Here is an 18,641-nt window from a genome sequence, read left to right on the forward strand (position 1 = left end):
CCTATGCAGTTAGCATAGTTGTCTATGGAGGACTCATTTAAGATTTCTCATAGGCGGCTATGCTAACCACGCATGCTCACAGTGCGTAACTGCAAAAGAAAACGAAAACCACTTTCTATATTATTTATTTTTAAGCTTGTATAAAAATTTAACGCAAATTAAAGATTTTTTGAAGATTTGCATTCAACCGCGTGCGACATGGGCCACCGCATGCGTACGTGTCACTACGTTACTGCTAAAGTACTGTTGACTCCGTGCTGAGTGCTGGCTTAAGTGATCATTTTCAGCATCAAAAAATTTATTGCGCAATCATGATGTAGTGCACTGGGAGTATGTCTGTACACGTCTAGTACGAGTACTAATATTTCGCTGAATTTGTTACCTTCCGGTGTCTGGTGGGACACGGACCGCACTCGGACGGCAGCGGCAAGAGCAGGCTGTGTTATGGCTCACTTATGCCTATGCGACATGGGCAAAGACCGAGGAGCATCCCCGTTGTTCTGCAGCCCGCCAAAATTTTGTCATGAATATTAAAAAAAGTTTTGGATATTTTTGAGGTTTACCGTTTACGGTATCAGGTTTACTACCTCGACTTACTTTACTTTCCGTCCAGTCTTTCGGCCACTGCAGTTCGTTGCATGATTTAGAACAAGGTTTTTTTCACAATCGAAGATGGCCACGGAACTAGCAACAGAACGGCTGAAAAGTGAGCTGAACGTGTTTGGTATTGAATTTCAATCCGACAGCGTTCTGGAACAACTGCACACTTTCGGAATTGTCAGCGCTTTGGATACTGACGATCTGGTTAATTCGTTCCTGGCATTCCACCAACAAAGCAAGGCGAGAAGCAAGGAGAAGATTGTTACAGCCCAAGATGTCAGTCGCTTCGAGAAACAGTCTGCCCTGCGAGCGAAAGAGGAAATTGACAAGGATCCTGATCCTGGTATGCAGCCTGAGTTTCTCACTCCGCAGAAGAATTCCGCTTCTGCCAAATCGTCCACGGTTTTCAAAACGCCAACTAGCGCTCATCGACCAACAAAGTCCACAGCAGCGTCGAACAAAAAACCGCATGGTAGTGCTGGTGCTGGCGGGAATGGACAACGTTTTAATGGCGTAGGTTCTCCGCGGCTGGATGCGTACATGACAGATCGGATAAGCAATATCAAGCCAGATGCAAAGGTAAAGCAACAGCCATTTAACGAACGGAATAATCAGGGCGAATTGGTGGCTTCGCATGGATTTCTACCGGATGGGTACACCTGGCAGAATCTTCCTCGAGGTATGAGGCTGTGCTTGCACAGCCATTAATCATGATTAATGCTTGATAACTTGCAATACAGCAGTTGACTATTCACTATTGCGGGTGGACGCATACTTTAAAATCCGATTAGAAGTGGGCTTGGGTGTTTTCTCGAAGCCGTCGTATGCTAAACGATTTTTGTTACACTTTTGGAATTGTAACATTGTTGTTGCAAATTTTGCAAAATTGTTGTTCGATACAGTGCTTGATTATCTTGCCTGTCGTAGTACTTACTTGATAATCTTGTCGTACAGTACTTGATAATCTTGTCGTCGTGTTTTTCGGGGCGTTCGTTATTTATACCAGACACCAGTTGTTTCCTTTTTAATGTTATTTTTTGTGAATGCTTTTATTTTACAGTATTGTGAGATTTGATTCTTCATTTATTTAGCTACGTCCACTGTGAAAATTTCCATCCAAGATCCATCGTCGTACTTAACCGAGCAATACCCATTGATGTTTGTCAAGTATCACGACGTAGCAGTGACACTGAGCAGTAGTCTGGAAGAATTGTGCGAAGAAATGGCACGACAGTACAACATCCCTAAATTCTCTGCGCCTAATGTCATCGGCGAAACGTGCTACACCTGCGGCCGAATATTACCAAATCCCGATGGATTGAATGCAGATAATCTGTGGTTTCAGACATCTGGACAGTTTGGAGCCGCCATGTGCCGATTAGATATTGGCATGGTGAAAAACTGCGCCTTATTTCCGGGACAGGTTATCGTAGCCAAGGGAATTTCCAACGGAAAAGTCTTCTCCGCATCGGAAATTTTTACGGGTTAGAGAAGTCTGGTGTCGTCTGTTTTTACTACTACATATGTGTAGTTTCACCAGTTTATATTTTTATTGTACTGTTTTTATTGTTTCCGACAGAACGCATGAGATTTGGGTTATATTTTTATTCTTCTTGCTCCTAATGTCCTTTTTATAGGCGCACCTCCGAGGCAAGTTGAGCTGGCTTTACCAGAGAAAGACACGCTGCACATTTTAGCGGCTTGTGGACCGTATAATTTGGCTGGCGAAAGCCAACCGGAGCCTTTGAAGGATTTTATTGGATATATTATCGACACCAAGCCAGATCTGGTTATATTCATGGGACCATTTGTTGATGAAACATTGGCACGCAATGAGGAATTCATGAACGAAACAACGTTCGAAAACCAGTTCAAATCTGTGGTAAGTACGCTCTGACGCATTTTGGCCACAAAAGTTCATGGTGTTTTCGGATATTTTTTTGGAAAAAAATGAAACGGCAAAATTTTATGAGTACTGGTTTGTGGTTAAATGATTAACATGGAAATGTTATGAATTTGCACCCGAAATTAATTTAGCTGATTGGGCGCAGAAGATAATGGAATTTAAAAACGAATATGGTTGCTTTTGCAGATGCATTTTATATTTGCTCAGATCCCCGAGAACCTTCATATTCCGATTATCGTTGTTCCAAGCGCTGGTCAACTTGTGGGAATGCCCGTCTATCCTGTAGCAAGATTTACTATGGCCGATTGTGTGGAAAACGCTGTCGCTTTCGCTAAATCCGATGTTACTCGTCTAGTAACCTTTATACCGGAGCCGGCTCTCCTCAATATTAATGGAGTAATTGTTGGCCTGACATCCACGGATATTTTGTCGCATCTTAATCAGCACGAACTGCGATGGCGATGCAATGGACAATTGGCCGACACTGCCGGACATATGTTGCTTCAGCAGAGCTTCTATCCTTTATATCCGTCTATGATTCCTTCCGATACCATTGCTCAGAAGAAGTTTGCAAAGATCACTTATCAACCACATCTTCTAATTGCTCCATCGGAGCTACCGGCATTTGCCAGATTTGTTGCGGGTACTATTTGTGTTAATCCTGAGAAATTAGGACAGACTGATTCTGGAGGTTGTTTTACGCGAATTTTTATTCGAACTGCGGATGATTACCATAGTGACGCTGCAGCCAGAATTGCGGCAGATGTAATTAGGATTTAATTTGATTGTTTGTTCCAGCCAATCTTTTGTCGGTTTTTGCAAAGTTTTCTTTTTTTTAGTTTTTTTTACTGTATTTTGCTGCATAATGCATATCTAGACATCGGAATTTCTGTTTTAACAACTACAGTAAATGAAAGGGATAGTAGCCGAGCTGCGCTGTTTTTTATTGGCAACCGAATATGCATTGGCAACTGTCTGATAAGAACAAAGTTGACACAAACATACATGCGATGGATGCTTTGTACAACTCATACAAAGTGATTTACTGAAATAAAAATCACTCAGAAAGCCAGTATTCGACATTATACGAGCATATCGTACCGTGATAATTAATAAATTTTCAGACAATTTTTTGCTTCCAGAAGGGCAACGTTCTAATGACACTTATGACAGTACAGATACATGTGAACAGCAAGCAGTAAGAACAACCTTTACCGACGATTTCGCAAAAATAGAAACAGGCACCCTAGTATATGGAATCCGGCAAATACAACGCATACCATGCCCAAATCCAGCTCTAGTTTGTCCTGCAAAAAAACACAATAATGCATTCCAAGTTCAAATTGGTTCAACGGAATCGCCACCGAGCGTGTTTAGGGTCTGCCGGGTCACGTCTGCATGCGCGAAAGCTGCTTATCAATTGAAATTTTATTGATTCTTATTTCTTACGGTAACTTTACAAAAATAAATTGTTGTGGCGAATAACCACACCCATTTCCGGAACGCACCGGGTCATACTCAAAGTCATGCATGACCTCCGCTCCTGTCTTTATACACGATGTCCCAGCTTCCCATTGCAAGCTGAAATGAATCATTTTTTAACGACACTGTCCTCCTCTCCGGCATAACTAAATACCGCTTCCTTGCTGACTTACTGATGTTATGAACGTCCTTCCAGTGGACAATGCCCAGAATTTCATTTCCATATCGAAACCAGCTAAACCACTGCAGCCACGCTAAAAATTTCGGAAGAGTTCTAAAATCAAACGTTTATTACGTCCAGGTAAAGGTAAATTCCATTGTATGCTAGAAGCAAAAGCAACGTAAATTTCCAGTTGGTGTGGGATTAGCTCGGAACTGGTACAAATTCCTCATCACGTTCTTAATGTGTATTGTCACAGCAAACGTCGTAGCCGCTTCCGGTAGTCTTGAGTCCACCATGTCTTCGTCCGTAGACGTTGGTTTGGTGGTCGCTCCAACAATAACGGTCGAAGTGATGCTGTTTGGCGGTGGAGTTTATTTAAAGCTCAGGTACATCAGGTAGGTTGTAACGCACAATACGGACGCGTCAATGGCAAAGGATGGCAGCTACGCCAGACGAACATGTGATGCTATTATCATGAACAGCAAAGGTCAGGATATAAAAAGAGCGGAACTTTTCAAAATAAAAATCAAATTTATTTTATTATGTTACCATGCAAACAAAAACTCAGAACTAATTTTATTATGAGCAAGGTACTCTTTATGTCGCTGTCTTTGTTATCGCTCCACACATTTCGATATTCATTAAAAGTGGGAAAAGTTGCAACATTACCCATCCCAGAACTTGAGCCATGTATAGTACACGAGCAGTCTGTACATATATGCAGAAACATTCTCTTCTAAGCAACGTCATTGATCGTTGGAATACCTGTTTTAAATAAGTAATAAATTAGTATGCTGTCAAACGGTATATACAGTATGTCAAAAGCAGCAACATTTCTACGGTGCTTTTGTAACTGGAATAACATTTCAAACTAGCAGGACATTAATTAACTTGACTCTCACCGTTACGAGATCCAGCATAACCCAAATGAATTCTCTGAAAGTATGAACAGTACTTTAAATACGTTTTCCCTAATTAAATAGTATTACTCAAGTGGAACCGGCGGAAGACTGACACTTGCTTAATCTTTTCTTACCAGTCGTGTACAAGAATAATGCTCCATTAATGCTCTGAATTCCCCTTTGCGTAATTTGGCCCCATGATAGTAAATCATTCCGTATATAAAGGCAATAATCTACAAGAGTAAGATTTCGCAGTTAAGATTTCCTGAGCATGCAGTGCGGAAGTTTTCGCGATCACCAATGAGGGTGTCATATTATTAGTAGTAGTTCAGTACAATTTCGACCTACTATTTCAGCACGTACTATTTTTTGAATTGTTCGCCCTCTAAACATGTCGGTATTGCGTAAATTGTCCGGCATTCCTCGCCACAATAACCACCGTGATTGCATCCAAATTGACACTCGATAACTGCAAAGAAACAGGTATTATAAAACAGTGCACTAATTGTACAATAGTAAGTGCAGTCTCATGACAATTTTTATTCGTAGTTCTTACATATTTCGTCAATGCAAAGACTGCTCGCATTTCGGCCTCTTTCCCGGCCACAGCATCTAGGGTAGTTATTGGTGAACCTCGGCGGCCTCTGCCGACTGGTCGTACGCATCGCAAATGGCTCGTATATATTCGCTCGCGGCACCGGTAAACATCACCAGCGGAAATCACCAAGGATTTTATGTAATATTCTGCCGCGGGATTATACAATTCGCGGCACGTATATATCCCAGAGCTGAGAAATACTGGATAGCGCCGGTAAGTGACCCTTGGTATGCGACTCGGCTTTCTGCCGTTAACAATAGTCTGAACATGTGTCTATTATTGATTCCTATAATCGGTGCTTGATTAGTCTACAATTTTTTGCCGAATGCAAATATTTTGTAAACATGCTAAATACCATGGTAAGGAATCATTTGCAGTTGGAAATGTGTCGATTGGAACCCGACTGGCGCGAAACCAGCCTATCTGCCTTTACGGCACATAGGAATAGGGCACGTCAATCGAAGTTGGAATACTTCGAAGACAATCGAGGTGTAGTGCGAGTGTTCACAACTTTCAGAATGATGATTCCAAGGCTGACAACAGTTTCTGTGTGAGGCATGGAAACTTAACTGCCAGCCTTACCACTACTAGCCTTCACTATGGTATAAGCAGCGCCATGTATATGGGTATATCTATAGATATATGTATGAACATTTGTGCCATGAGCAAGATCTGGACCAGCAAGCTCTGGCTTCTCCAAAATTTATCGATTGGAGTGGAATTGTTAGTAGGCCTTAAAGGATAGAGGCTGTGCGAGGGTGTTTGAGACTGCAGTACTTTGATTGGTTTACTTTGCTTTCTGGAAAATCAACGTTTAATGAACGTATATGTAGAACCAAAAATGATAATCACAGCTGCGGTTATATTCCCAGCTAATTATATGCAGTATAAATGTAATTAGAATATAGGTAATTTATGTATAATATAGTGTAAGATACCATTTGAGACTAAAAGGTCGCGCGCTCCCGTGCCAGCATTCCGTACGCATGTGGCGCAGTACACTGTATGCATATTACATAGTCTTGAATAGTTGAATTATAACAGCCACCGATATTTTCACGAGGAAGACTGTTTGCCCCTATCCAGACAAATCTGCTTGTACCGAACAATGCCACATCCGGGATGCTGTACATGTCCTATTAGATCTTTCTTGGACAATATTATTATGACCGACCATCCTGAGACAACCGTACAGGACTTAGCCTGCTATGTATAAGCATCAGCATAAGAAGCAGCAGGATGGAGAATGTTGTACAGCGCTGCGGTTGTTTAACTGAATGCGCCGGAGATTTACTTGCCATTCCTCATCTTCTCAATTGCAAAGTCGGTGTTGGGGCCACTTGGGGCTGTTTTGATGCTTTCGTAGACTCTGGCGTTTGTGGCATTAGCCTACTTGTTAAAGTGTCATTTCTCCTTAATGGATACGTGTTTTAATAATTGTTTGTAATATCTATATTATAATTTATTTTGCTCACGAGATGGATATTAATACATGGCGTCTTCGCTACCCAAAATAATAAACTCCAGCATAGGTAGTTGCCGTGCGCTCGTCCCGCGGAATTCTGTATATTACAACAGCCCCAAAAAGGAGCCAAATTTACTGAGCACAGTTCCTGTTTTGTCTGTTTTACTTACCGGACCACAAAAATATTTGTGTTGTCATATTGTGAGAGATTGTTATCGGCAATGGATGAGTCGTCAGTGCAGCACCATTCCACGGAAAGCGGTTGCCTTTGCCTAGTGTGCCAGTCTGAAAAGCAGTTTCGGGAAGAAACGCGAAAAGCTTACATGAGGCGCTCTTGCATTTTATCTATTACATCGCATTTTAAGTGGATAATTAGTATCAATGTGGTCCTGCTTGTTGCGACAGTGACGGTTCTGTACTGGCTCCCTTCGCCATACGTATGGCGTACGTACGTATGGCTCCCCTCGGCGAACATCCCTAAGTGCAAAAACAGGGAGGTAAGCAAATAATTTTTATAGAGTTTTACGTAATTAAGAAGGCACGTAATTATACAACAGATACGCAGTTAATCCACATACTGTAAATTTGAGTATTGTACCTGTACCCGAATACACGGTAGATAGAGTCCGTTCTATTAAGAGAAAGTGGTAAAAATGTAATCGAAACTTTTCAGGTGCGCTATGACTTCTTCTGCAAATACTTCTGGCTTGTCCTTGAAGGCCTCAATGTCGGTACCGCTCCGGTTGGATGCCTTAGTAGCATACTATCATGCATTTTGGGTTGGCGCATTGTGAGCGAAATGCCCGCTTGGCGCATTTTATCCACTTTGGGATTGGAGGCCGGACAGATGCTGACAAAATACTGGGCAGAAACCATTAGTCTCGAGTGTTGTATTCTGCTCAATTTGACATTCTGCGCATTTTACTGCTTGTACGCAATTGCCGTGCAGTGGTTCGTCTTGGTCCATGATGTCGACTACGTATCAGGTCTCCTGGAGTTAGTGACCTATAATTTTGAAAAGATCTCGGGCCGAGAATTTCTCCTCGCGCCGCTGCTGCCTACCGGCATAGCTACTTTAAATATAATAGTCTGCCTGCGTTGCCAGTCCGAGATTCTTACAATGAAAAAGTTGCTGCTGTTTGAATATTACCCCAAAGAAACAGCGAATGCGATTTGGGAAAGTTTATGTGCGAAAGCAACGCTGTTGACATATTTGGAACGATTTGACCTTTGCATAACAGAACTGGCAGTGTGTGCAGCTCATTTCGGGCAGTTGTTGTTCCATGCACTGAAAAAACTGAAAATTGTGTTATGTTTGAATCCTCGGTAATCGTGAAATAAAACAATGCCTGTATATTTATGCGCTTGTGGATTACAAATATGTAAATTCCGCTGTTTACCCACTTTTAATGAATATCGAAATGTGTGGAGCGATAACAAAGACAGCGACATAAAGAGTACCTTGCTCATAATAAAATGGTAGTTCTGAGTTTTTGTTTGCATACTAACATAATTTAAAATAAATTTGGTTTTTATTTTGTCAAGTTCCGCTGTTTTTATATCCTGACCTTTGCAATTCATGATGATAACATCACATGTTCGTCTGGCGTAGCTACCATCCTTTGCCATTGACGCGTCCGTATTCTGCGTTATAACCTACTGGTAGAAGTTCCTCATTACGTTCTTAATGTGTATTGTCACAGCAAACGTCGCAGCCGCTTCCGGTAGTCTTGTGTCCACCATATCTCCGTCCACGTTGGTTTGATGGTCGCTCCAACAATAACGGTTGCAGTAATGCTGTTCGGCGGCGGTGGAGTTTACTGACTCATCTATCAGGGTCTCACATTTGCTCCATTGCAATGCAGATTTCAACAAGTGCTAATGCTAATCGACAACTGGCCATGCACTCTGCAGGCAGACTTGGAATACTTACTATTTTCGATTAAAGAGTTTTTTCCACATCTTTTTTGTTGTTTTGGTGCTTCCACTTTCCAGCTTCCGAGGTCGTGTTTGAACGTGTCATTTTGATTTAATTGCTAACTAGAGTTCAGATTTTGTTTGCACCGTATTGAGAGTCTGTTGGGACTGAGCGCGTCGGGTACGGGAACAACATTTTTCGGAATTGCTAGCACTTTGGATACTGACGATCTGGTTAACTGGTGCGATAATGCCCAAATATCCTGGAGTATTTCATGGGCTCTGCGTTATCCTTGCGATTGTAGTTAGTGGCCTTCTTGCTGTGGTAGTGTTGTGTGGGCTTCATGGCGCGGCGTCGATGTCCTGCCCGCGCACACACGCTGACACTGATGACTGGGCTGCTAGTAAGTGTCCTGCCTTTCAAGTTTACGAGATACATCCAGGCTCGAGTTCGAGAAGTTTTTGCAGATTGTCGGCACAACAGGTGTTTTTTAGCTGTGAGCAGGCCATTGTTGTTGGAGAGTTGTTGAGGGTTTTACAGTGTAGTTCTTGATTGGACCATGGCTCCAACAAATTTTGATTGAGGTCATCTCTTCATGGCAGCAATGTTATTGTAATCTTCATGACGGTTCCAGGATCACTTACTTTTATAGGGAATTTGTGATTGTTCTATGCCCCCAATCTGTTTTTACGAATAAAAATATTCGTCCTTTGTAGAGTTCCCCGGGACACTCGCAATGCTGGCGGGCTTACTGCACATTGTAACGGCCGTCTTGGCAGCTTACGCTGGGTATTACTTCCGGAACAAGGAAGACATGCCCGGAGGAATACGTGCCGCTACGGGAGCCAGTTTGGGCGCTCCTTTCGGGGGGGGCGGAAGAAGGAGTTGCTAATCCGGCTAGAGCGCGACGCCGTCCCTCCATCCTACCAATTGTAGCGCTAATGCTTCTTGCGTGCGCGGTTGCGATTCCAACTATTGGAGATCCATCCTCATTTTTAACCGAGCAGTACCCGTTAATGTTTGTCAAGTATCACGACGTAGCAGTGACACTGAGCAGTAGTCTGGAAGAATTGTGCGAAGAAATGGCACGACAGTACAACATCCCTGGATTCTCTGCGCCCAATGTCATCGGCGAAACGTGCTACACCTGCGGCCGAATATTACCAAATCCCGATGGATTGAATGCAGATAATCTGTGGTTTCAGACATCTGGACAGTTTGGAGCCGCCATGTGCCGATTAGATATTGGCTTGGTGAAAAACTGCGCCTTATTTCCGGGACAGGTTATCGTAGCCAAGGGAATTTCCAACGGGAAAGTCTTCTCCGCATCGGAAATTTTTACAGGTTAGAGAAGTCTGATGTCGTCTGTTTTTACTACTATATGTGTAGTTTTACCAGTTCATTTTTTTATTGTATCCGACAGAAAGAATTAGATGTGGATTTGATTTGTATTCTTCTTGCTTCTGATGTCCTTTTTGTAGGCGCACCTCCGAGGCTAGTTAAGCTGGCTTTACCAGAGAAAGACACGCTGCATATTTTAGCGGCTTGCGGACCGTTTAATTTGGCAGGTGAAAGCCAACCGGAGCCCTTGAAAGATTTTATTGGATATGTTATCGACACCAAGCCAGATCTGGTTATATTCATGGGTCCGTTTGTTGACGAAACATTGGCACGTAATGAGGAATTCATGAACGAAACAACGTTCGAAAACCAGTTCAAATCTGTGGTAAGTACGTTCTGACGCATTTTAGCAACAAAAGGTCATGGTGTTTGGGACATTTTTTTGGAAAAAAATGAAACGGTAAAATTGAATACTGGTTAGTTGTTAATGATTGACATAAAAATGTTATAAATTTGCCCCCGAAATTAATTTAATCTATTGGGCGCAGAAGGTAATGGATTTTGAAAACAAGTATGGTTGTTTTTGCAGATGCATTTTATATTTGCTCAAATCCCCGAGAATCTTCATATTCCGATTATCGTTGTTCCCAGCGCTGGTCAACTTGTGGGAGTGCCAGTCTATCCTGTACCAAGATTTACAATGACTGATTGTGTGGAAAACGCTGTAGCTTTCGCTAAATCCGATGTTACTCGTCTATTAACCTTTGAACGGGAGCCGGCATTGCTCAATATTAATGGGATAGTTGTCGGCCTGACATCCACGGATATTTTGTCGCATCTTTATCAGCACGAACGGCGATGGCGATGCAATGGACAATCGGCCAACACTTCTTATTGCTCTATCGGAGTTACCGGCCTTTGCCAGATTTGCTGCGGGTACTATTTGTGTTAATCCTGAGGCGAATTTTTACGCGAGTTTTTATCGAACTGCGGATGACTGCCATAGTGAAGCTGCAGCCAAAATTGCGGCAGATTTTAATTAAAATTTAATTTTGTTTGTTTCCAACCAATCTTTTGCCGATTTTGGTCAAATTTTACTTAGTTTATTGTATTTTGCATATGTAGATATCGTAATTTCTGTTTTAGCAGCTGAATGGAACGAATAGTAACTGCGCTGTTTTTATTGGCAACCGAATATGCATTGGCAACTGTCTGATAAGAACAAAGTTGACACAAACATACATGCGATGGATGCCTTGTAAAACTCACACAAAGTGATTAACTGAAACTAAAATCAATCAGAAAAGCCAGAATTCGACACTATATATCTATGATATTCCATTTATCGTGACATTATATCTCTATGGTATTCCATTTATCGTATCGTAATAATTAATAAATTTTCAGATAATTGTTTTGCTTTTAAAAGGGCAGCGTTCTAATGATAGTACAGACACGTGAGAAACAGGTAGTAAGAACAGCCTTTACCGACGATTTCGCAAAAATAGAAACAAGCACGCTAGTATATGAAATCCGGCAAATAAAACGCATACCATGCTCAAATCCAGCTCCAATTTGTCCTGCAAAAACCAAAAACATGCATCGCAGGTTCAAATGGTTAAATGGAATCGCCACCGAGCGTGTTTGGTGTCTGCCGAGTCACGTCTTCGTGCACGAAAGCTGCTTATCAACGAAATTCTATTAATTCTTACTGCAATTTTTCGAAAATAAATTGCTGTGGCGAATAACTACACCCATTTCCGGAGATACGCACCGGGTCATACTCAAAGTCATGCATGACCTCCGCTCCTGTCTTTATACACGATGTCCCGGGCTTCCCATTGCAAGCTGAAATGAATCATTTTTTAACGACACTGTCCTCCTCTCCGGCATAAACTAAATACCGTTTCCTTGCTGACTTACTGATATTATGAACGTCCTGCCAGTGGACAATGCCCAGAATTTCGTTTCCATATCGAAACCAACTGAACCACTGCAGCCACGCTAAAAATTTCGGAAGAGTTCTAAAATCAAACGTTTATTACGTCCGGGTAAATTCCATTGTATGCTAGAAGCAGAAGCAACGTAAATTTCCAGTTGGTACCTCAGCTTTAAATAAACTCCACCGCCGAACAGCATTACTACGACCGTTATTGTTGGAGCGACCACCAGACCAACGTCTACGGACGGAGACATGGTGGACACAAGACTACCGGAAGCGGCTGCGACGTTTGCTGTGACAATACACATTAAGAACGTGATGAGGAACTTGTACCAGTTCCGGGCTAATCCCACCATCAGGTAGGTTATAACGCAGAATACGGACGCGTCAATGGCAAAGGATGGTAGCTACGCCAGACGAACATGTGATGTTATCATCATGAATTGCAAAGGTCAGGATATAAAAACAGCGGAACTTGACAAAATAAAAAATCAAATTATTTTATTTAATCAAATTATGTTATCATTTTATTTTATTGTGTTAGTACTCAAACACAAAATCAGAATTATTATTTTGTGATGTACAAGGTACTCTTTGTATCGTTGTCTTTGTTACCGCTCTGCATGTTTCGATATTCATTAAAAGTGTGAAAAGTTGCAGCATTACCCATCCCAAAACTTGAGCCATATAGTACACGGGCAATCTGTACATATATGCAGAATATTCTCTTCTAAACAACGGCATTGCTCGTTGGAATACCTGTTTTAAATAAGTAATAAATTAGTATGCTGTCAAACGATGAATACGATGAATACGAATGTCAAACGATCAAACGATTTCGTATGTCAAGAGTAGCAACAATTCTACGCTGCTTCTATAACTGGACTAACATCTTTAAGCTAACATGACAATGATTAACTTCATTCTCACCGTTACAAGATCCAGCATAACCGCAAAGGAATTCTCTAGAAGTATAAGCAGTATTTTAAATAAGTTTTCCTTAATTAGATAATAATATTTAAGTTGAGCGGGCGGAAGACTGACACTTCCTTAAGCTTTTCTTACCAGTCATGTACAAGAATAACGCTCCATTGATGTTCTGAATTCCCTCTTGCGTAAATTTGGCCCCATGATAGTAAATCATTCCGTATATAAAGGCAATAATCTACAAGAGTAAGATGTCGCAGTTAAGATTTCCTGAGCATGCAGTGCGGAAGTTTTCGCGATCACCAATGAGGGTGTCATATTATTAGTAGTAGTTCAGTACAATTTCGACCTACTATTTCAGCACGTACTATTTTTTGAATTGTTCGCACTCTAAACATGTCGGGATTCCGTAAATTGTCCAGCATACCTCGCCACAATAACCAGCTTAATTGCATCCACATTGACACTCGATAACTGCAAAGAGATAGATGAGTCAGAATGTAAAGTATTGTAAAACAGTGCACCTAATTGTACAACAGTATTTGCAGACTCATGTCAATATTTTGTTAGTAGTACTTAGATGTTTCGTCAAATGCAAAGACTGCGCGCATTTCGGCCTCTTTCCCGGCCACAGCATCTAGTTCTTGGCGAACTTCGGCGGCCTCTGCCGACTGGTCGTACGCATCGCAAATGGCTCGTATTTGCTCGCGGCACCGGGAAACATCGCCAGCGGAAATTGCCAAGGTTTTTATGTAATATTCTGCGGGATTGTACGATTCGGGGCACGCATAACCCAGAGCGGAGAAATACTGGATAGCGCCGGTAAGTGACCCTTGGTATGCGACTCGGCCTTCGGCCATTAGCAATAGTCTGCAAATATGTGTCTATTAATTCCTGTAATCGGCCCGTGATCAGTCTACTAATTTTCGCCGAATGCAGTTACTTTGTAAACATGCTAAAGACCACGGAAGATGGCTGATGAATTACGCAAATAATGGTCTTTCCTTGTTGGGCCAGTTGTTTTAAAACGTTCACAACCTATGTAAAAAACACACATACGATATGTATAGTAAACAAAATCTGTGCTTACGCAAGGAAATAGTCGTATAACACTGTTCTTAATAATTAGTTGTATTTAAATTCCGGTGATGTATTTAGCCCACCTGCTCGGCCATGAAGGAATCAAGCCCGGTGGTTGGTTCATCACAGAAAAGAATTGCTGGATTAACGATTAGCTACGGACAACAAGATTAGAAACAGTAGACGTGAAGCCAAAGGACAAGAAATGTGCACAATGAAGTACATAAGTTGTCTATTTTGTTCGATCTAATATTACGACTATATACATGTAATCCAGTACCTCTGTGGCGAAGGCCAGACGTTTACTTTCCCCGCCGGAAATGCTTTTTTCCACTCCTGGCAGGCCGATTCGAGTATTCTGACACTTTCGCAAACCCATCTGTTGCGAAACATAATTACTAACTAAATGTATGCGATTACTGATTTTTGTGTAATTTGTATTGTCACACGTTATGCAGGCGCAGCTTAAACATAAATTTCAGGATACTAGTGCTAGTTTCAAGATTCTCAACGCGCAGTATACTCAATAGTCAATACCTGTAATAGTATAGTATAGCTCACTACTATAAATCTATTCGAAAATAAATCAAGTCAAATCCATAACTTACCAAGTCGAGCAGTTCAGTAATTCTTGTTTCTCGTTCCTCTTTACTCAGCAGGTTACCAATTTTCAGCGCTGCTTGGAATCGCAGGTGCTCTTTGACCGTCAAGGTTGGAAAAAACAAGTCATCCTGCTGTACGTAGCCGGATATTTTGGATATTCCGGACCTCAGTTCGACACCATTTACTTTTACGGAGCCATTTATCAAAAGGTTGTCGCTCAGGTTTCGGTTTGTCAGGACATTCATCAGAGTCGATTTTCCCGCTCCACTGTAAAAAGCGAAGAGGATGTCGCAATCGTACTTAATAATTTTCAACAAGCCCCGTATAAAAGGTAGCGCGCATAATATAAACTGTATGAAAATGAAAATTAATTCGACGTCAACTACATATGGTTGCAAAATTCGGAATTGTCCGAAACCGGCGAATGCAGGCGTAGTTCGTGTTATTAGCCACTGCTTACAGCAGGCACTGTACTTATGTAGTACCAATTAGCTATTGGGAGCCTGTGACCGCGTGGCCGAATGTTAATATTATTTTACAAAATTTACGTGCAGCACATACAGAACAGAAAAGCATCCCTAATAATCCATCTCTAGGAATATATAGTATAGTTATTACTCACCTCGATCCTATCACTGCCATTACTTCTCCCGCTCGGACTATCCCACTGACTGTAAAAAAATTCCATAACTTGACCATCAGTTACGGTGAGTTACCATAGTTTTTTTTATATACTCTGTACAAGTAAGAATGCTTCCTTATGGTTAAGAGTGGGTATGGCTTGAATTTTCCAGTTATGCGGTATGTGCTCTTTAGGCATTGGTATCCAACATCGAAGATAAAGGTAGTTTTGTAACTTGTATCAATTTTTATGACATTGTATTAAAATTTCAAATATTAGCCGCGACACATACCATTTCTTAGCAGTTGTGTCGGACCATCTCCCACAGCTTCGGAATACTGGTTGCTGCCAAGCCAGCGATTGCGCTGTTTAGGAATGGTGTAAACACAAACGTTCTCAAATGCTAAATTAGCGCGCATACCATCTCCCGCACTGAGAAGAGTTTTTGATCTCTTAGCAAACGGGCTTTTGTGTGCGGGTACTGCGCCATAATGACCGGAAGAGCGACTTGATAGCTTTTCTCGAATAGCCGGATCCCAGAGAACATCTTCTTCAAGGCGAGGCCGCAAAAGAGATTGTCGTTCTTCCTTACGGTTTAACTGGTTTCGAACTGCATGACCAGTTTCCGAGTACGATTTTGATCGAGGCTTATATGCGTAGGTATCCGCCATATTTCATTCTAACTGTTAAAAGCTAACAGGAAAATCTGAGGAAAAAATGACAAATTAATATTAGGAATTAAAACAACCAGTGCTACAACAAATTAACATGGTCGCCTGAAATGAGAATTCGATATAAAGGAAATTTAGGATCAAGCAGTTTGAACATTTGTGTACAACTCTGTCCTGGAAAAATTTTGATGATGTACAAGTATCTGGATGCAAAGCTGCAGACGCGTTGCATTTATCTAATCAGTAAGGGCTAATCTTATTTAAACTATCTATTTTCGAAGATCCACTTCATTTTATCTCGTGTGAATGCAGCACTTGTGCTGTACTGTGTATATATTAGGGTTAATTATGGAAAGAAAATTAAGAAGTTAAGAAAGTATAGGTACCTTTTCAGTTCAGTTCAGCCATAAATACAATTTTTAATTCCCTCAAGCTTATTATGAAGCCTCATTTGGCTGCATTTATACGTACACATATCATGTAAAACTGCACAGTAAAAAAATTTAAAAATCCATCGGCAAAAAGTAACAGACTGACTGCTGTAGCCTGTATGTAGTAAGTTCCTAGTAACTATAAATGTTCTCGGTACATGTACTTTCTTGTTGTACGACAGGTATCATAGAAAATCAAGATCTGCAGTGATTCTGCACTATAAATATCGCACGAATCATTAATAACTGAACGGACATCAGGTAATTTCCAAAAAGCTATTTGCCTATTGGAACAGGATAATGCCTTGGAATTTGAGCGTTCCAGTAAACGAACTCCTGTAAGATTCCAGTAAAATGGTCCACAAAGACTTCTGCAATATCAATGCCATTGCTAATAATACTATTATTCTGTCTTGAAAGTAATCAAGCACAACATAAACTACTACTTTTTATGCCCCATTTACATCAGACTCATTAAATCAGTTGAAACCCTCATTAGCACATCGAGAATTAATGTTGTCATCATAGTGGGCAAAGTAACCACACACAATAATACGTATGCTGTAATTCTTGTCAACATACTCATGTGGTTTCCTACACAAGCTACATAAAAACAGAAGTAATACCTTTTAGAATATGTGGTCCAGGTATTAATTCTGAGATCCTCTTGGCTCGCCCGGTGTGCAAAGCTAATTAGATGGATTTTGCTGCAACAGCAGACGAATTTGACGAACGTACAAATTTAGATACGCAATCTACCCGGCTTTACCGACTAATAATTGTAAAGAAGTTGCAGTTATTTCTAAGACTTAATACGCCTAAAATTGGTCAGATAAACAAATGTTTTACCTCGGTCCATTTTCTGATTCAAGCTTAGATATTCGCATCTTCCGTACGCCGACGAAGCTGCAGTGGCAACGCTCAACGTAGAGGAAATAAAACTCGCTTCCATATATACGAAGGATTTTCTAAAATAATTATAAGTTAAAAAAGCAAAGAATACAGTATACCTAACCACTGCAAAGGACTTGTGGATATTTACCTTTTTCGAAGAGCTAATCTTTCGTGCTAGCGGCATTTTGTTGCATTCTGCTTGTGTCGCGCTTTTCGGGTCGTTTTCCGGGCTTGTCTGCGCAGCAACTGGTCGGTAAAAATAGCAAATAGTGTAGTCTTCCACATCATATTCGAGGAATTTTAAAGTTATTTATAAACAAATACCCAAAGTTATAAGTTACTGGTACAAGTACAATTTTAAATGATCGGGACACCGAGTTTTTGCAAGACCCGGCTATATACAGCCACCACGTGGCAGATGTCTACAATATGTATCACTGTATCGCTGCAGATTTTATCCGTTCAAACAAGTTTTAGTACAGTAACTATTGCTGCTCTGCAGTGTTATCAAAGCAAATTGCAAGCAGTACAAACAGAACGCTCCGTTTACACTCGTGTACTAGTTCTAAATAAGTTTTCAACTCGCGAAACGGTACACTATGGTATATATGAGTATTTCGAGTGCTATGTTTTATCCGAAGACAGATTTTTACTGGTAATTGTTAACTTCTTCGACCGCACTCGTATATAAATGCAGTTAATAACAGCTATACTATGCCGGTAATAACACAGTATTAGGAATACAACTTATCATTGTTGTATTATTATATGCATCTCTAGCGTCTAAGTCGTGGTAATTGCTTGTTTTAGCAGGCATCTGCCGACTGCTAACTAAAGCATGAAAAATCAGCGCAAAATTATTGTCAGCTTTTTTTACTCCGAAACTACAGTAGAAAGCCTGTCTACAAGTGCAGATACAACTGCCGTATTTATTGTGCTATAGTACACCAAGCTGCGTAGAGCATGGCCGTACAAGCTGTCTAGCACAGCTGCGTTTACTTTAACACCACGAATACAATTTGTCGCGCTGACCTTTTTGAAAAACACATTGTGCTGATAAACTTATTGTTATCTAACACAGTAAAATTCACAGCAG

The 18,641-nt window shown here is 41.0% G+C and overlaps 4 protein-coding genes and 1 long non-coding RNA gene across 5 annotated transcripts; 2 read left to right on the plus strand and 3 right to left on the minus strand.

Annotated features, from left to right (window-relative positions):
• The first annotated feature begins 511 nt into the window (after positions 1 to 511).
• LOC129581847 (DNA polymerase alpha subunit B-like) lies at positions 512 to 3,508 on the plus strand. The gene is made up of 4 exons (XM_055473112.1): positions 512 to 1,279; positions 1,692 to 2,084; positions 2,238 to 2,482; positions 2,693 to 3,508. The coding sequence occupies exons 1-4, from the start codon at positions 673 to 675 to the stop codon at positions 3,284 to 3,286; spliced, it is 1,839 nt and encodes a 612-aa protein (XP_055329087.1). The 5' UTR covers positions 512 to 672; the 3' UTR covers positions 3,287 to 3,508.
• LOC129581848 (uncharacterized) lies at positions 3,434 to 4,700 on the minus strand. The gene is made up of 3 exons (XR_008689552.1): positions 4,162 to 4,700; positions 4,015 to 4,087; positions 3,434 to 3,813 (listed from the first exon to the last, which is right to left on the minus strand). It is a non-coding gene; the product is annotated as an uncharacterized LOC129581848 (long non-coding RNA).
• A 1,548-nt stretch (positions 4,701 to 6,248) lies between these two features.
• LOC129581688 (uncharacterized) lies at positions 6,249 to 8,001 on the minus strand. The gene is made up of 5 exons (XM_055472899.1): positions 7,817 to 8,001; positions 7,715 to 7,747; positions 7,469 to 7,593; positions 7,287 to 7,401; positions 6,249 to 6,450 (listed from the first exon to the last, which is right to left on the minus strand). The coding sequence occupies exons 1-5, from the start codon at positions 7,990 to 7,992 to the stop codon at positions 6,249 to 6,251; spliced, it is 651 nt and encodes a 216-aa protein (XP_055328874.1). The 5' UTR covers positions 7,993 to 8,001.
• Positions 8,002 to 8,946: 945 nt separating this feature from the next.
• Positions 8,947 to 11,603, plus strand: LOC129581971 (DNA polymerase alpha subunit B-like). The gene is made up of 4 exons (XM_055473309.1): positions 8,947 to 9,437; positions 9,751 to 10,378; positions 10,516 to 10,760; positions 10,965 to 11,603. The coding sequence occupies exons 2-4, from the start codon at positions 9,976 to 9,978 to the stop codon at positions 11,325 to 11,327; spliced, it is 1,011 nt and encodes a 336-aa protein (XP_055329284.1). The 5' UTR covers positions 8,947 to 9,437; positions 9,751 to 9,975; the 3' UTR covers positions 11,328 to 11,603.
• On the minus strand, positions 11,548 to 18,074 carry LOC129581970 (protein white-like). Its single transcript, XM_055473308.1, has 18 exons — positions 17,694 to 18,074; positions 17,501 to 17,619; positions 17,278 to 17,358; positions 15,842 to 17,022; positions 15,550 to 15,598; positions 14,933 to 15,194; positions 14,605 to 14,703; positions 14,408 to 14,479; positions 14,188 to 14,282; positions 13,821 to 14,114; positions 13,613 to 13,718; positions 13,383 to 13,482; positions 13,248 to 13,282; positions 12,984 to 13,076; positions 12,480 to 12,724; positions 12,299 to 12,399; positions 12,150 to 12,223; positions 11,548 to 11,955 (listed from the first exon to the last, which is right to left on the minus strand). The coding sequence occupies exons 4-18, from the start codon at positions 16,218 to 16,220 to the stop codon at positions 11,860 to 11,862; spliced, it is 2,100 nt and encodes a 699-aa protein (XP_055329283.1). The 5' UTR covers positions 16,221 to 17,022; positions 17,278 to 17,358; positions 17,501 to 17,619; positions 17,694 to 18,074; the 3' UTR covers positions 11,548 to 11,859.
• Positions 18,075 to 18,641: the final 567 nt, after the last annotated feature.

Source organism: Paramacrobiotus metropolitanus, unplaced genomic scaffold, assembly GCF_019649055.1.
Source record: "Paramacrobiotus metropolitanus isolate TYO unplaced genomic scaffold, Prichtersi_v1.0 Parri_scaffold0000006, whole genome shotgun sequence".
NCBI classification, from domain to species: domain Eukaryota; kingdom Metazoa; phylum Tardigrada; class Eutardigrada; order Parachela; family Macrobiotidae; genus Paramacrobiotus; species Paramacrobiotus metropolitanus.

Bases quoted from the DNA above. Each gene is read 5' to 3' on its own strand.
- LOC129581847 (XM_055473112.1), top strand. From the start codon at position 673: ATGGCCACGGAACTAGCAACAGAACGGCTGAAAAGTGAGCTGAACGTG. The intron at 2,085-2,237 runs GTTAGAGAAGTC...TCCTTTTTATAG, and splicing joins CGCATCGGAAATTTTTACGG to GCGCACCTCCGAGGCAAGTT. The intron at 2,483-2,692 runs GTAAGTACGCTC...TTGCTTTTGCAG, and splicing joins AAAACCAGTTCAAATCTGTG to ATGCATTTTATATTTGCTCA.
- LOC129581688 (XM_055472899.1), bottom strand. From the start codon at position 7,992: ATGGTTTCTGCCCAGTATTTTGTCAGCATCTGTCCGGCCTCCAATCCC. The intron at 7,594-7,714 runs GTACAATACTCA...TTTTGCACTTAG, and splicing joins TACCGTGTATTCGGGTACAG to GGATGTTCGCCGAGGGGAGC. The intron at 6,451-7,286 runs GTAAGTAAAACA...TTGATTTTCCAG, and splicing joins ACAAATATTTTTGTGGTCCG to AAAGCAAAGTAAACCAATCA.
- LOC129581971 (XM_055473309.1), top strand. From the start codon at position 9,976: ATGCTTCTTGCGTGCGCGGTTGCGATTCCAACTATTGGAGATCCATCC. The intron at 10,379-10,515 runs GTTAGAGAAGTC...TCCTTTTTGTAG, and splicing joins CGCATCGGAAATTTTTACAG to GCGCACCTCCGAGGCTAGTT. The intron at 10,761-10,964 runs GTAAGTACGTTC...TTGTTTTTGCAG, and splicing joins AAAACCAGTTCAAATCTGTG to ATGCATTTTATATTTGCTCA.
- LOC129581970 (XM_055473308.1), bottom strand. From the start codon at position 16,220: ATGGCGGATACCTACGCATATAAGCCTCGATCAAAATCGTACTCGGAA. The intron at 13,719-13,820 runs GTACTACTAACA...ATCTCTTTGCAG, and splicing joins GCATTTGACGAAACATCTAA to TTATCGAGTGTCAATGTGGA. The intron at 13,283-13,382 runs GTAAGAAAAGCT...TTATACTTCTAG, and splicing joins GTTATTCTTGTACATGACTG to AGAATTCCTTTGCGGTTATG.